The 13,878-nt window shown below is 36.8% G+C and overlaps 1 protein-coding gene across 4 annotated transcripts in view; it reads right to left on the bottom strand.

The window, feature by feature from the left end:
• Positions 1-13,878, bottom strand: part of LOC129570602 (calcium/calmodulin-dependent protein kinase kinase 1) — a 103,896-nt gene that overhangs the window by 16,965 nt on the left and 73,053 nt on the right. For all 4 annotated transcript variants that reach the window (XM_055450276.1, XM_055450277.1, XM_055450274.1 and 1 more), the window contains exon 3: positions 4,607-4,682. In XM_055450276.1, the coding sequence (XP_055306251.1) occupies positions 4,607-4,682 (76 nt within the window). The remainder of the gene's footprint in view (positions 1-4,606; positions 4,683-13,878) is intronic.

The raw sequence follows: 13,878 nt of genomic DNA, 5'->3' as shown, positions 1-13,878 counted from the left end.
CTCTCTCTCTCTCTCTCTCTCTCTCTCTCTCTCTCTCTCTCTCTCTCGTCCCTTCATTGTATTTTAAATGCGATTAATTTTCTCCAGAACACACATTTTTCACTTTCTCTTTTCGTTTTTTTTTGTTCTTTCTTTTGGTTCCAAGTGGCAACCCAACTCGTTTCGAGCACAATAAATAATGTAAAAAGCTGTGTTTGGATGCGCTCGAGTGAACGACGACGAAACGCGTCTCGCTTTCACTTTTTGCATATAATTTTTTTTCCCAAACGGTTAAAGCTAGCGATTTTTTCTTCCGTTTCGCTAAACTTTTCTCTTTCTTTACCTCTTAGTTTCGCTCACTCGTCCGTATTCTGGTTCTTCTATTGCACACTCGCCAAATCTTCTACTTGTTCTCTCTAACACGTTTGCTTGTCCATTCACTTGCTCACCCAATCACTTGCTCTTATTCTCTATTCAGTTCTAACTCTGCCTCCCTCGTTCATTGTTCGCACATTCATTCCCTTCATCCATGCCCCAACTCGTTGGCCCATCCGTTCACCCGACTGATATCAATTTGTCAAAAACAATTCCATGGGAAAATTGCTTTTGTCTTGAGATTCATTATTTTCTCGCTGTCAAGCGAAAAGTCAAAACAATCAGATGGCATTTTTTCTGCGGTTCGTTCGCGGTCGGTGCGATTGAATTGAATTCCATGAAATTCGATTCGGTGTGTTGGCAGCAAAAGAGTTGGATGGAAATTAAATTTCGCAGTATACTCACTTGTCAAAAGTGGAAATCCACGCTTTTGACGGCTTTTTAATGAAATACAAATATACCGTCACTCATCCTCACCGCACAGCAGCTCGAGTATTATTGAAACCGTCCTAAGATCGGATTCTTTTCGGAAAAGTTTTCGGGAATGGGACAAAAGAAAAATGAGTATTCAAAATCTCAATTTAAATCATTTGATTCGCGTATTTTCTTTATGCCCGCGAAATTGATAGTCAAGGTAAAGCAATTTTGTCTCAAAGCATTTCGGTCTTCGTTTTTCCTTCTTCAAACATTTCTATGCCATTCTTTTTCATTCCATTCCAATTTGCTTGTTATCGTCTTTGGTTTGGTTTTCATGGAAAAATTGCGTCTTGTGTGTCGTGTTCATTTGATTTGTGTCGTTGAACGACGTTGTTTGTCTGAATGAAAATGATGAATTTCGGTCTGTGTTATTTGTTAAGCTTCCGCTTTGTCAATTTTCAAATTCAAATTTGATGATGAATTTGATTGACTTTCTTCATTTCGATGATGTCGCTCCTCTTGATACACAACAGATATACATATATCGAAACAGACGAAAAAAAACGTTCAGATTCCAGTCATTGTTTATTAAATGAACATTTGTTAGCATAAATTTGATGGGAATATGATGTTGTTTGATTTTAAATGCCAAACAAAAGCGCTCGCTCAAGAATCGAATAATTTTTGTTTTACATTTTACAAAACGAAATATTTGTATTTGCTTTGTGAAACAATGCGCAATACGGCACCCTCTCTCGCTCTCGTTCAAAATAACATTATTTGCATCAAATCAACCGCCCGAGGAAATGAACAAAGGCAACATCAACGATGACGACGACCGAACTGAACAAATGCGACGTAATAGCATTTCGCCGCGTTGAATTTGTTATCCATAACGGCTGAACAGCAGACACACACACACACAACTATGAAGTCATTAAAGAAATGTGCAAAGACCACCAATGCTGAAACCCATTTCCAGATTTATCGCTCTTTTATTACACTCACTCGTTTCATTCGATGGCGTTGCCGTTGTGTGCTCTATTCTCTACTCTTGAAACTTTCGCTCTTTTCCTCTTTTGTTCATTCGCTTTCTCTTTCGCTCCATTCTCTGTTCTTCATTCTCCTTCTGCTTTCTCTTTTTCACTCCTCTGCTATTTCTCTAACCCCCTCACGCACACACACACACACTCTCGCCTCACCGTCATCGTCTCGTCTTTCCCATTTTCATTGCTTCCGACTCGAGTTATCATTTCATTTTATTGAGACCGTGCCGTTGTCTGTTTGCTTTTTGTTTGTTTGAGTATGCGGCAATGTTTTCACAACTGTAAATCAGAGTGGTCGTTGAAAAGTGCTCCAAACAAACTGATTTTCTTTCTTTGCAACCCGAACAAGATTGCAGATATTTAAATGGCGCTGATACCGGTTCCGTCTTTGTGTTTTTTTTTCTATCTTAGATAGAGAGAATTACTTCTGGTGAAATAAATGGGTCAATTTGGATGTGCCCAAGGCTTGAAATTACAATCAAGATCTTGTTTTCGTGGTTTAGGTGGTTTTCCGTGGAAATGGCACACTTTGCGATTATTATCGCACCGGAATTGAAATTGAGCTTTGAAGGATGACAATTGCCATGGAAACAAAGTAGTATTCATTTTAAAATTGAATCACCCCAACGCATCTACATTTTCTTCATTCGGCAAATGTTGTGCATTTCCACAGAAATTGGAAAAATAATTTCTCTCTACTCAAAGTTTTACTACAGTGGAGCTTCATGATAAAATCATGATTAAAATTCATAGAATATGCAATTTCATTTCTCTCGAATCACTTTCATATTTCGATCAACAGAAGTGCCATGCCACAATTCTATTTAAAGTTTGGAAGCACTTTGCTACACGCTCCCAGCTATGTATGCACTGTGAAAGACACACGCAACTTTTTTAACCTGTTGAAAATATATATGCCATGATATATATCGTCAATTCAACGTCAATTTCGTACGGAATATGAGAGCGAATATGATTTTCACAATTTCCAGGAAATTTCCTGTGGGATACATTCTAATTTAGCACACATTTTCAGTGTAAATTGCTCAGTGGTCACTGGTCAGTGACTATAACCATCGGTCATGGCAAATGACTATGGGAATATCTGGGTTTTTACAAACAAAATAGTTTTTTTTTAATAAACAAAGTCACATGAATTTGTACAAGTTCAAGTGATATCCCACTCAAAATATAGCGTATATCACATTCTAGATCACATTTCGAACACAAACAATCATAAAATAGAACAATGGAACTTTGGGTTCTTTAGAAGGATAAACGGAATTTCTATTCGTATTTAGATTATTATACGGTGTTTTTAATCAACATTTTTCTATCCGAACCTGTGGCATGGTTCACCAAACCATGATTTGAACTCCCATTTCCGAATTGATATATGAAATTTTATCGATTTTTACATTTCACATTCTTCAGAACTTTTTGGTCTTTTTCGGATTGCTGGGTTAATCAATGAGAAATTTTAGCTTTTCATTCACTTTTTTCGTCATTTTTACTCTTCTTTGTCAAAGAACGCTGGCAAATTTTCTATTGATTGTGGCACTCTCACTGTGTATGCGTGTATAATTGTTTTTGCTGAAAGTGACAGTGCCATTTCGGCCAGTGTTCTATCTTTTTTTATTCTTTTTTTTCGCTTTTTGTTTTTTTTCTCGCTTTTCTTTTATCTTCATTTTTTTCTTTCTTCAATTTCATCCTCCGATTTTTCAACTGTTTCGCATTTAATCCCGTTTTTTTTTCGTTTTTCTCCATAAGTTATCATTCATTTCCATATATGCCAAAAGTGCGCTAAGAGTGCGAGCGAATCATTTTTTCCATTGAAACAATTTTCTACACCTTTATTCCATTCTCCATTGTGATCCAATTTTCTCTCTCTTCAAAAAACCTCAAATCACTAACCATATATCTTAACCTATTTGGTAGCAAACATTGCTTGCTTAATACCCCATACGATTATTTGGTTTCTTAAAAACTCATTTTATTCAAATTTCAAATAGAAGTTCTTCCCTACAAGAGAATTTCTCTTTTAGAAAAGCATCCTTGTATGCTCGTTGCTCATCGACTTCCTTCGTTTTCAATTCACCGAGGCTCGGTGACCGTGCATAAAAATGGCAAATGTTGCAAAATTGCAACTATGAAATATGCATACACTTCGTTATACATTTTCTTCCGTTTTGCGCATCCAAAATGCCGAAAACTTCTAACATTGTGCGGAGCACAATGTACGCTAAAGTCATTTGCGAAAATTCCAAGAAAACCTCCATCGATATTAGTGGATAATATATGTTGTGAATTTTGGCTTGCTGCATGAATATCATTTAACTTTAAAATGCGTCGTGTTCCCCGAACGACAACATAGTTGTCAAACAACGTATGTTTAAAATTGAAAAGCCACTGAAAACTTTCCGTTCCGATAAGTTTCCATGAGAAATGTATACTTTAGTTGAAGTTGAGGTCTATCCCGGTAGCTATTTGAAATTGGGGTTTGTTTCTTCGAACGCATTTTGTAACCTACATTTTGGATTAAAGTCATAAAACCCTTCATTTTCTTGTATCTCCCATTTTTTGTAGAAGAAAGTGGAAAAATCAGCTCGTGTGTCCGCTACGGTTTTCCCTATGAACGCGTTTAACTCGCGCGATTTAATTAAAATCTTAGCGCCGAAGACAAAAAAAACCACGCCATATTCTGTTTTAAACGAGCCATTTATCTAATTTTCGTGTTCAAAGGAGCTCAAAAGATGAAAATGTTTTTTTTTATGTGTTTCGTTGCCTACCGTTGCATTTTGCTAATTAATGTTTTGCATTGATTTCCACATCCACCTCCATTACTAGACCAAGATGTGCCGCCAGCTGCAAGAGAAAAAAAGAAAAGAAAATCCATTAAACTTCATTGAACAAAAGTAGCTAAGCAAGATGAAAGGGAACGTTTTTTCCTCTTTCGTTTTAATTGAATTTGCGTTTTGTGTGACAGCGCAAGAGAACGTATATTCGAAATACAACCGAGAAATTATTCGGAAATAAAAGTAGCCGTGAGTTGTTGGTAAAAGAGTTTTCATGGTGAACAAAAAAAATCTGCTTAAGTGCAGATGGAAAAAGAGTTGTTCAAATATTTGCTTGTGTCACCGTAACAAAGAGGCTGAGTAGGAAATTAAGGGTGGAAGCATACTCTCACCCATTTTCTCACTCTGAAAGTGATGGGTGGAAGAAGTCGGTGATGATGAAATGCGGTTCCATTGAAATGCAATGTTTTATTCCGTTTTATGTATACACCAAAATGCCACCACAGAAGAGGAAAAAAAACCACACGTACTGAAGTGTGTGTATGTACGGTTGTGTAGGCATAAACCTGTTGGATATGCTAATTTTGTACGTTTTCCAATCGACTGACGACGTCAACGTCGTATCATACCATCCACAAACCAAAATTCATAACTCTGATGTGTATTGAAGTTTTCTTTTGGGCTGGTAAAATTTCTCATCTTCGTCTTTTTTACGACTTCGTTTTGGATCTTTTGATGAGCTTCATAATAGATGGAGATTTTTTTTTTTAGATTTTACACGTTTTATCTGTATTTTCATGTGTTATTTTTGTTTCGTTTTAAGGTAAAATTTCTTTGAAATGCGTTCGTCGCTGTTTTCGACGAAACACGATTGAAGTCCGCCCAAGTTTGCCACATCAATATTGAAATGACGTTAGAAATTCTGGGGAAAAAAATACGGAAAATTATCCGGAACATAAAATGTTTGTGTGCTTTAAGCTTTTTGTGACGCTTACTTCTGATTCTCTTTCATTTCGTTTTTTATTCTCGTTTTGCCTCCAAAGTTAATCGGATTCGTGTCACGAAAATATCGAAAGCAAACACACATGCCGTGCGGTGTGTTTGCTGCAATTCAAATACAAACAAAACGTGGATTTTCCAACATATTCGAAATCAAACCAACGGCTGCTTTTTTTATACATATGCAAACATATCCAGTGAAATTGGAAAGATACGAGACGCGTTCGGGGTTCACACAGCATTCAGAGAGTGGCAATTGAATGAGGTTTTTCCACGGATTTATACTATCCAACAGGAAAAAAAACACATCCAATTTATGTGATGATAAAAAGGGGAGAGAAAAAGGGAGAGAGAGAGATGGTGAAAAGAGAAAAAATCGATTCGAGTTGTTGAAAATACCAAAACATGCAATTCCTTTGGTCTCTATTTTTAGCATCGGCCACACAAATACACACAACAAGTGGCGATGACTATCTAGCATACTATTTTACCTAGACCATTTATTTATTTGTCGACAAAACGCCAACGGGTGAATCAATGTGTGGCCCACAGTGTGAATGTGAGGGACGGTGGGCTTATTTACGATGGTCGTGATACGAGAACCATGTCGATGGAAACGGATGATATGATAATGTAAAAATTAATTCCGTTCCGAAAAGAGAGAAAAACACACGAACGAGTCGGTCCATAGGTCATATTTGCGATAAATCATTTTCCGTGTGGGAAACCAGGTGGTTTTGCATGTTTTTACGTTAGCTATTCGTTTCATCGATTCTACGTCAACCGAGTTCGTTTGATGTTGTGTAATTTTAGAATGTGATGACTTCAACTGTATTTGCAATGACGATATTCCGAAGTCGATTTCAGTGTCGACTGTTCATCGAACCACTGAGCCAACAGTTGTGCCGGAAACACTGAGCCCCGTAGTTGATGCCATTGAAACAGAACATTTTGGTATTCAAAACCATTGAGACAGAATGAACTAGTTGAAACCACCGTGTCAATACCATCGCATTGAATTCGACAAATTGAAGCACCGAAATAGAATCAGCACTTATAAATCAATTCCATCGTATTATTTTCGTCGACTCGTCGAAATATTGCTCACACATTAAGCACTCACTTCCGCTTCACCGGAAGACTATTAAGAGATTTTGGTTAACAATCCGATTACCTTCACTGGCGCGCACATATGCAAATGGAATAAGACGGTTTTAATCGCTTCCATTTGGCAATGGTAATGAAACGTAATTATTTCCATTTTGTAACCCAACATCGGATTACACCCGATTTACACCCGATGGAAAGTAGCAGTTACATTGAACTCTCTAATTTCGTGTGAGTAGCACTATTTGATTACTTGCTCTGGAGTGTTGACGAAGTTTCATCTTTTGTTTTGACGTTGTTGCTTGTACCCTGTCTCTCTCTCTCTCTCTCTCTCTCTCTGCGAATGATTTCACTACCTGCCTCAATCTTACCGCTCGGTTTCCCTATTTAGTTCTCTTTCTTACTCCCTATTGCTCATCTAAAACGAGCGCTCTTTGTCTTTTTTTCGTTATCTATACCTCTTTTGCTCTTATTACCGCTCTCTTCTTACATTTCCATGATTTCTTCTCGTTCTCTTTCCTTTTCCATTTCCTCTTCCCAACAAAGCCCAAAAGAGTCGCACTTCGACCGTGACTAAGGAAAAATAAATCACATTGATAATAAAATTCAATTTTCGATTTTTTTTTCCCACTTTCTCGCCGTCTATGTGTGTTTGGTTTGGTGCTGCCAAAAGTCTTGGTCCCATCACGCCAAAAGTAACTTTACGTCGAAGAATTTTTGCCGAATGAGCGGAATTCAAAAAAAAAAAACCACAACAATCTGCATTTTTTACGAAATTTCTTTATCATGACGAGACGATTGGAAGATTTGTCACTGACGTCTCGGCGACCTTGATCCGCTACTCGATCAAAATGCTGGCGTTGTGTGGCACTTTGTTTGGGTTTTTTGGGCGCAAATGATATGGCATTATATGAGTATGGCCCTCAGCTTCGTTCGTAACGAAATTAAAAGCACCGTTCATAAAGTATGGGTGAGCGAACGGGAGAATGAGTGTCGATTGGGTGAATGAGAGGTAGAGAATGAGTCAGAGTTCGAATGTAAAAAGGAATAGGAAAGAGTGTAAATTCAAATGCTAGAACAAGAGAGTGAAAGTAAGAGTGAGAGTATGAATGAGAGTGAGTGTGAGTGTGGAAATGGGCTTGTACTCAAGAGAAGGAGCATTACAGTGAAAGAGCAAACGTTAGCCCAAGAGAGATGGAATGGTAACGCGAATGAGAGTGAAAGCGAGATATCAATAATCTTTGTGCGAGTGAGCAGATTTCGGAATTGTTTCGTCAACAAAAAGTTTTACCACACTGCAAACAGATGCTCCCCATGCTGCTCTACCATCACCGTATACAAAACAAATCATTGCATCGGTCTCCCCAGACGAATTGAAACACATAACAATAAAAGCGGCCCGTACAATTGAAATGACGTACTGAATACCCGCAACCGCTAAATCGCTTCACGTAACTGTGTTCTTTTGTGTTGATCCGTTCGAAATAGATGCCGAATGCGAGCAAGAGAGCACACAAAACTGAAATGTACGTAAATTTTTGCTGTAAATATGACGTTAAACGATGTACAATATTTACTTCGTGTATTTCTAATGTGAGGGCTTTTCATGCGGATTTTCCACCGTCGTGAAGTTGTTCAGTTTTCCCTTGACAAGGTGCAAGGTTAAAATTGATGACATCGATCACGCAAAATCCCATGCATTTTGCATTTTTTATCACCAACACACTAACATATTGAATCGTGTGAAGAGTATTTTTCAATTTCAATACTTGTCACCTTGTCACAAAACAACACTACAACCAAACACCTATTTTATATTCATTTCGAAGTGACATGCTTCTGCTAATACCATGTGTCACGGAACATTCGTTTTGCGATGAGAAAAGAACAGATGCGGAAAAAATGTGCCATACCTTGGAAACTATTTACCTTTAAATGCTATTTTTGGGTGCTTTTGAATGGCATGGGTTACAACCCGTGGCATTGGTATGAAGAAAAAAAATCAAAGTTTCTGTGCATAAAATGAGCATATTCAATCATTTCATGATACCATTTATTTATACAAAGATTGCACTTTGATTTGAATTTTACACGAAAATCAAATATAGAAAGAGGGAAAGAGGTATATGGAAGAGTATGGTTAATCTCTCAAAGGAATATGCAAATGTTTGCCTTCTTCTGACTTTTTATGTGTTGACTTGAGAGAACTTCGCTCTTGAAAAATGGAGAATGCCATGACAAGCCATTTGAAAGTGTGAAAATTTGCAAAGAAAAACCGGAAACGCAGCTGTAATGCATCTACACCACTTTCCGCTCTGAATATTTTCGTGATGGTTTCACCACCAACTTGATGGAGAAGCATTGTTGATTGTTTCGAATATTTCAAACGAGCGAAAACTAATGCCACAAATATTATTTGTGAATTCACACTCCAAGTGTTGCATTTTTCATCATAAACGTTTGTTGTTGTTGTTGTTGTAAGTGATGCACAATGCACATGTCATTTTGCTTCGGTTCGTACAATCAGAGTTTGACTTATCCGCCAGATATATGCTATGGCATAAAAAAAATATGCGCATATTTTTTGGTACATTTGGATTTTGTGACAAACTTACCATGTAAATTCATGTGTATTCCACGATTTTTTGTGGATCCCACGATTTTTTGTCCCAAATTCGTGGAATGCACATGAATTTACATGGTAAGTTTGTCACAAAATCCAAATGTACCAAAAAATATGCGCATATTTTTTTTATGCCATAGCATATATCTGGCGGATAAGTCAAACTCTGCGTACAATTTTCCATCTGCTTCACTTCATGATTTGGTTTAAGTTTTAAATATCTTTAGTGGCAATTAAATTGGTTTGACTACCAAATTGGCACCACTTATATTCAATATTGATGAAATCACACATTGTATGTGTACCATATTTTATGACCTCTTAAAGTGAAATACTTCAAATTACGTAATTTTAAAGTTGTTTAGCTTGTTTTGCAACATCGAATCGAAGATCAGCCAGTTTTCAAAAGGCGAACACTTTAAATTTTAAAGTTTTAATGCAATAATGTAGCGTCATAAAATGACATAGATTCTACAAATTGGGAGAATAAACACCAATTTCCACGAATTTGCGTCGAGTAAGTGAGACGATCAATTAAGAAACTATGAATCAAGGCTGGATATGGCTTTTCTGACTTGAACGGCAGAGTTTTGATTAAATTTTGTACTTTTTCTTTTATTAAAGTCTTGATTAGATTTTGTATTGAAAAAACATTTGCCTTGATTCGAACCAAGGGAGAAGAATTGAATCTAATCTTTTTCCCGATCAGTTTAGAATTCCTTCAAGGGTGACCAATTGGTCTATAAATATTATGAATGCTCTAAAAAAAACAATTAAGAATGTGATCGAAAAATAAAAACGAATATCTACAGCTACTGTTCACGTTAAATATTATGAAGGGCTGAGACTTGAAATGGTAAATGTGTTGAACATGCCGAAAAAAACTAACCATGTTCCTTCTTTTTGGGCGAAAAGATATCATCAATAGCAATAACAACATCATTACGGAGGTTTTTAAACACTGAACAGCAATTAAAACATCTCTATTAGTCTCTATTGTGTGGCTATATCCCACGGTGTCTTTTGGCACTGTTATGTGTGTCACACTGTGAATGTGAACAAATAACCTGAATTGAATAACAAACAAAATTCGGATGGAGCTAGAAATATTCAAAAATCACACGATACTATAGGGGTCATTCAAAAAATGGTTGTGCATTCCGATGTTCAACCGACACGATTAATATTCAAAAGGATGCTTATTGGCATGCTTTAGACGTGTTTATGGTATAATTTGATGTGATTGCTGGAAATTAAAAAAGTTGTGCGGTTAATATATTTGGAATCATAGGACCGAATCGCCTAACTTCATGCAAGACTGTTTTAATTGCATCAATTGAGAAAACCGACACGACTCTGTAGTTTTTGATGCTAATTTATCCCACTGGGTCGATGCCATAGCCGTTATAGCGTACAGTTTACGCTGTACGCCGTACTTTTATGTTTATTATTCCATGGGCACACACGCTTTCTTTTAAAACAGGAAAATGGATGTACAATCAAATTCATTTGCAGAAACGATGGAAATGTGGTGCGTTGAAAATGTTTCTTTTAAATTGAGTTGTTTACCATTAAATTAATGGCGACTGTTTTCCAGCGAACATTCTTAATGAGAATATGCAGAAATCGGAGAAAGGGTGGAAAAGAGATGAAAAAGAACAAAAAATGAATGAAGAATGAATGGATGAAAAAGAACGAAAAACGAAAGAAAATGGGGAAATGAAGGGAAAATGACTGAAAAATGAACGAGAAGAGGTAAAAAGGAGAAATAAAGCTAAAACAGAGAAGCTTTAGTAGAGAAAACGCATAAAATGGTTGAACAATCTCAAAGGACTCGCTTAAAACCAGAACTGAATAGAACAAAGCAACTCTCTTAATGATTCAACTCCGATTGAATAAGAATAAGAGAAAGACTTCCTTTGTTATAACAAGTTGTACTTGATTAATCGTACAATGTTCATCGGCATTCATTCACATTCCACAAGCAGCATATCTGCATCCATATTCACAAGTGAAGTGTGATTGGGAAAGGGCACGTTCATTGTCAAGCATATGGTTTACGCTAGGGGGTAGGAACACAAGCGCTTGAGACGAATTCGTATGAATATTTGTGAATTCTTGTGATTGTGCATACGAGACATTCGCAGCGCAGTGAGTTTACAACAACAATAACAAAGCCACGAACGCATGAATATATACGAATGACACAACTTGTTCCTAGCCCCTAGGGTTTACGTTGCATGTAACGCACAACGAAGCTCATGCGTCAATGTATTCATGTAGCCCACAGTATTTATTCCTGAAATATGGAGAAAGAATAAGCCGAAACCATAGAACAAAATCGCATTCATTTCGTCAGAGGATTCGAAGCGTAGAGTTGTGTTATTGTCATATCGTACGCACAGACGCATACTCATACACACACGCATTCCACAAGAATGATACGAAAAAGTGGTACAGAATAATGAACGCACATCCGAAGATTTGCATACCCGCCAACGCAGGCAATTGGCAAAAAATCCAATATTTTTGAGCCTTCATAAGTAAGAAAGATAAGCGAAGCAGAAAAAAAAATCCACAAACAAAATAGACGTAGCAGCAAAGACGAATAAATAAACGTGGCAGCAAAGTTGCGGCCGCATCATCAGTCTGTGTGTTTATGGCTTGATTTTTGGATTTGATGACTAAATGCGAACATCTTTTATTGACACAAAAGATTCGCTTTTTTGAAATGCAAATTCATCGGCACAAACAGAATGATGAAGATGGTAATAATTAAAGAAGACAACCAGACCGCGTCTGTCGAAAATCATTATATGTGGGAACAACATCAAAGTAATTCGATCGAAAAATTTTCCATCGACAGAAAGTTTTGTTGAATCTTCTCTTTTTTTCGATTCGTTAAAAGGCTTAGCAACGCCAAAAATTAACATATTCATTACCGATTTTTTGTCTGACAACTTGGTTCCGAAGGTCGATCAGAGAAAATGTCACGACGACACATGCAATTTGATCTTGCGGAACATTTATATTAACGACACTTAACTTCCAGAAATAAATTCGGTTGCGATGAAAACTCAAGCGTATGAAGGCAACCAGCGCTTTGTGTGCTAAAATCACGAGTCGCTCAATCTAATCATAGACTACAAGTCAATTGTTATGTCTTCAAATTGATGGCTCGAAATTCCGAGAAAATTGGTACCGTTTAAGAAAAAAAAAAACGCAAATCTTGGTTTGGTTTGGGGCGAACAAAAAAAAATTCGCACGAAAATATTTTCGAACGTTCAGGAAAATATGTACGCATTGTCTCAGCCTGGCTTACGCTCATGTCAACCACTTTTGGCGAACAAAATGCTGTTGTTCGACGAAATGAGCTCGTGCGGGAATGTGCCATTGCAAATTACCATGATTACTGTTACGCCGAAATAATGAAGGAAACTATCAATTTTAGCTATTAATTCGAGCTGAAAACGGTAATTTATGCAATAATTCAACAAAATGGTTGTCATACAATTCTCTTTTGACTGTTTCGTTTTCACCTTTTTTTTCGCCTTTGGGTTTTTTGCTTGTCATTTTATTCGGAATTTTATTTTTGGCTTCGTAAAACGTCTGCTTGGTTGTTAAACGAAAGAAAATCCACCAAAAAAGTAAAACAAAATTCAGTGGAATGAACAAGATTTGTCGGAATCAAGTAAACAATGTCTTGTGCAATGCAGACATTTTTCGAAAAACTGGCAATTTATTCCTTCCACCGTCGATAAACCACAAAACATGTGTATTTTGCGTGTATTCAGATTAACAGAGCTTGAATCGTGAAGAACATTTACAATTTATTTGAAGCTTGAACCTTGGAGAACATTGACTAGAAGCTTGAATTGTGGATAAAATTGACTTGAATTGGAATCAGACGGAAGCTTAAACGTATATTGCGTTTGTTTTGAATGCATGATTCGAGCATTGCTTGACTATTAGTCGTTGATTGTTTTATGTTATTTTGTAATACAGAAAAATACAAAATTTGTATACTTTGGAAGAATTGTTTCCGATTTTATTTGGGTAACGATGATTTTATATGAGTTTGACTTACGACGATTCATTCCATGAGCATTTGAGTTTCGACTTCACACAATTTTTATCTAATCAGTTTACCGTCTTCTGAAAGTTCAGAGTCTTTTGTGCTTTTAAAATCACTTCAACTTTGTCGTATCAAAATTCCTGCAGGAAAATGTTCGGAATATGAAACCAATAAAGCGAAAAAAAAAATGAACGAAATGAGAAAAAAACTCGGCTTTTATCCAAGAAACTTACGTTTATCTTCGAAGACTTCAATTTGAATACATTTTACTTTTCCGTACACAACGTGTCAAGGGAAAGTATAGGAATTGGTCCCGAAAACTTTTTTCGCAAAATTAGCTTAGATCATCATAAAAACTCATGAAACGCGTAGAAAACCACTTTTTGAGACACTTTTCCGTTCGTGTGCCGTCGTTGTCGTTGTCGTTGTCGTTGTCGTTGTCGTTGTCGTTGTCGTTGTCGT

The sequence above is a fragment of the Sitodiplosis mosellana genome, unplaced genomic scaffold (genome assembly GCF_009176505.1).
Source record: "Sitodiplosis mosellana isolate CC-2019 unplaced genomic scaffold, AAFC_SMos_1.0 Smas_scaffold_61, whole genome shotgun sequence".
Lineage (NCBI taxonomy): Eukaryota > Metazoa > Arthropoda > Insecta > Diptera > Cecidomyiidae > Sitodiplosis > Sitodiplosis mosellana.
The sequence above is the reverse complement of the archived record's forward strand: the minus strand, read 5'-3'. Positions and strand labels throughout refer to the sequence as shown.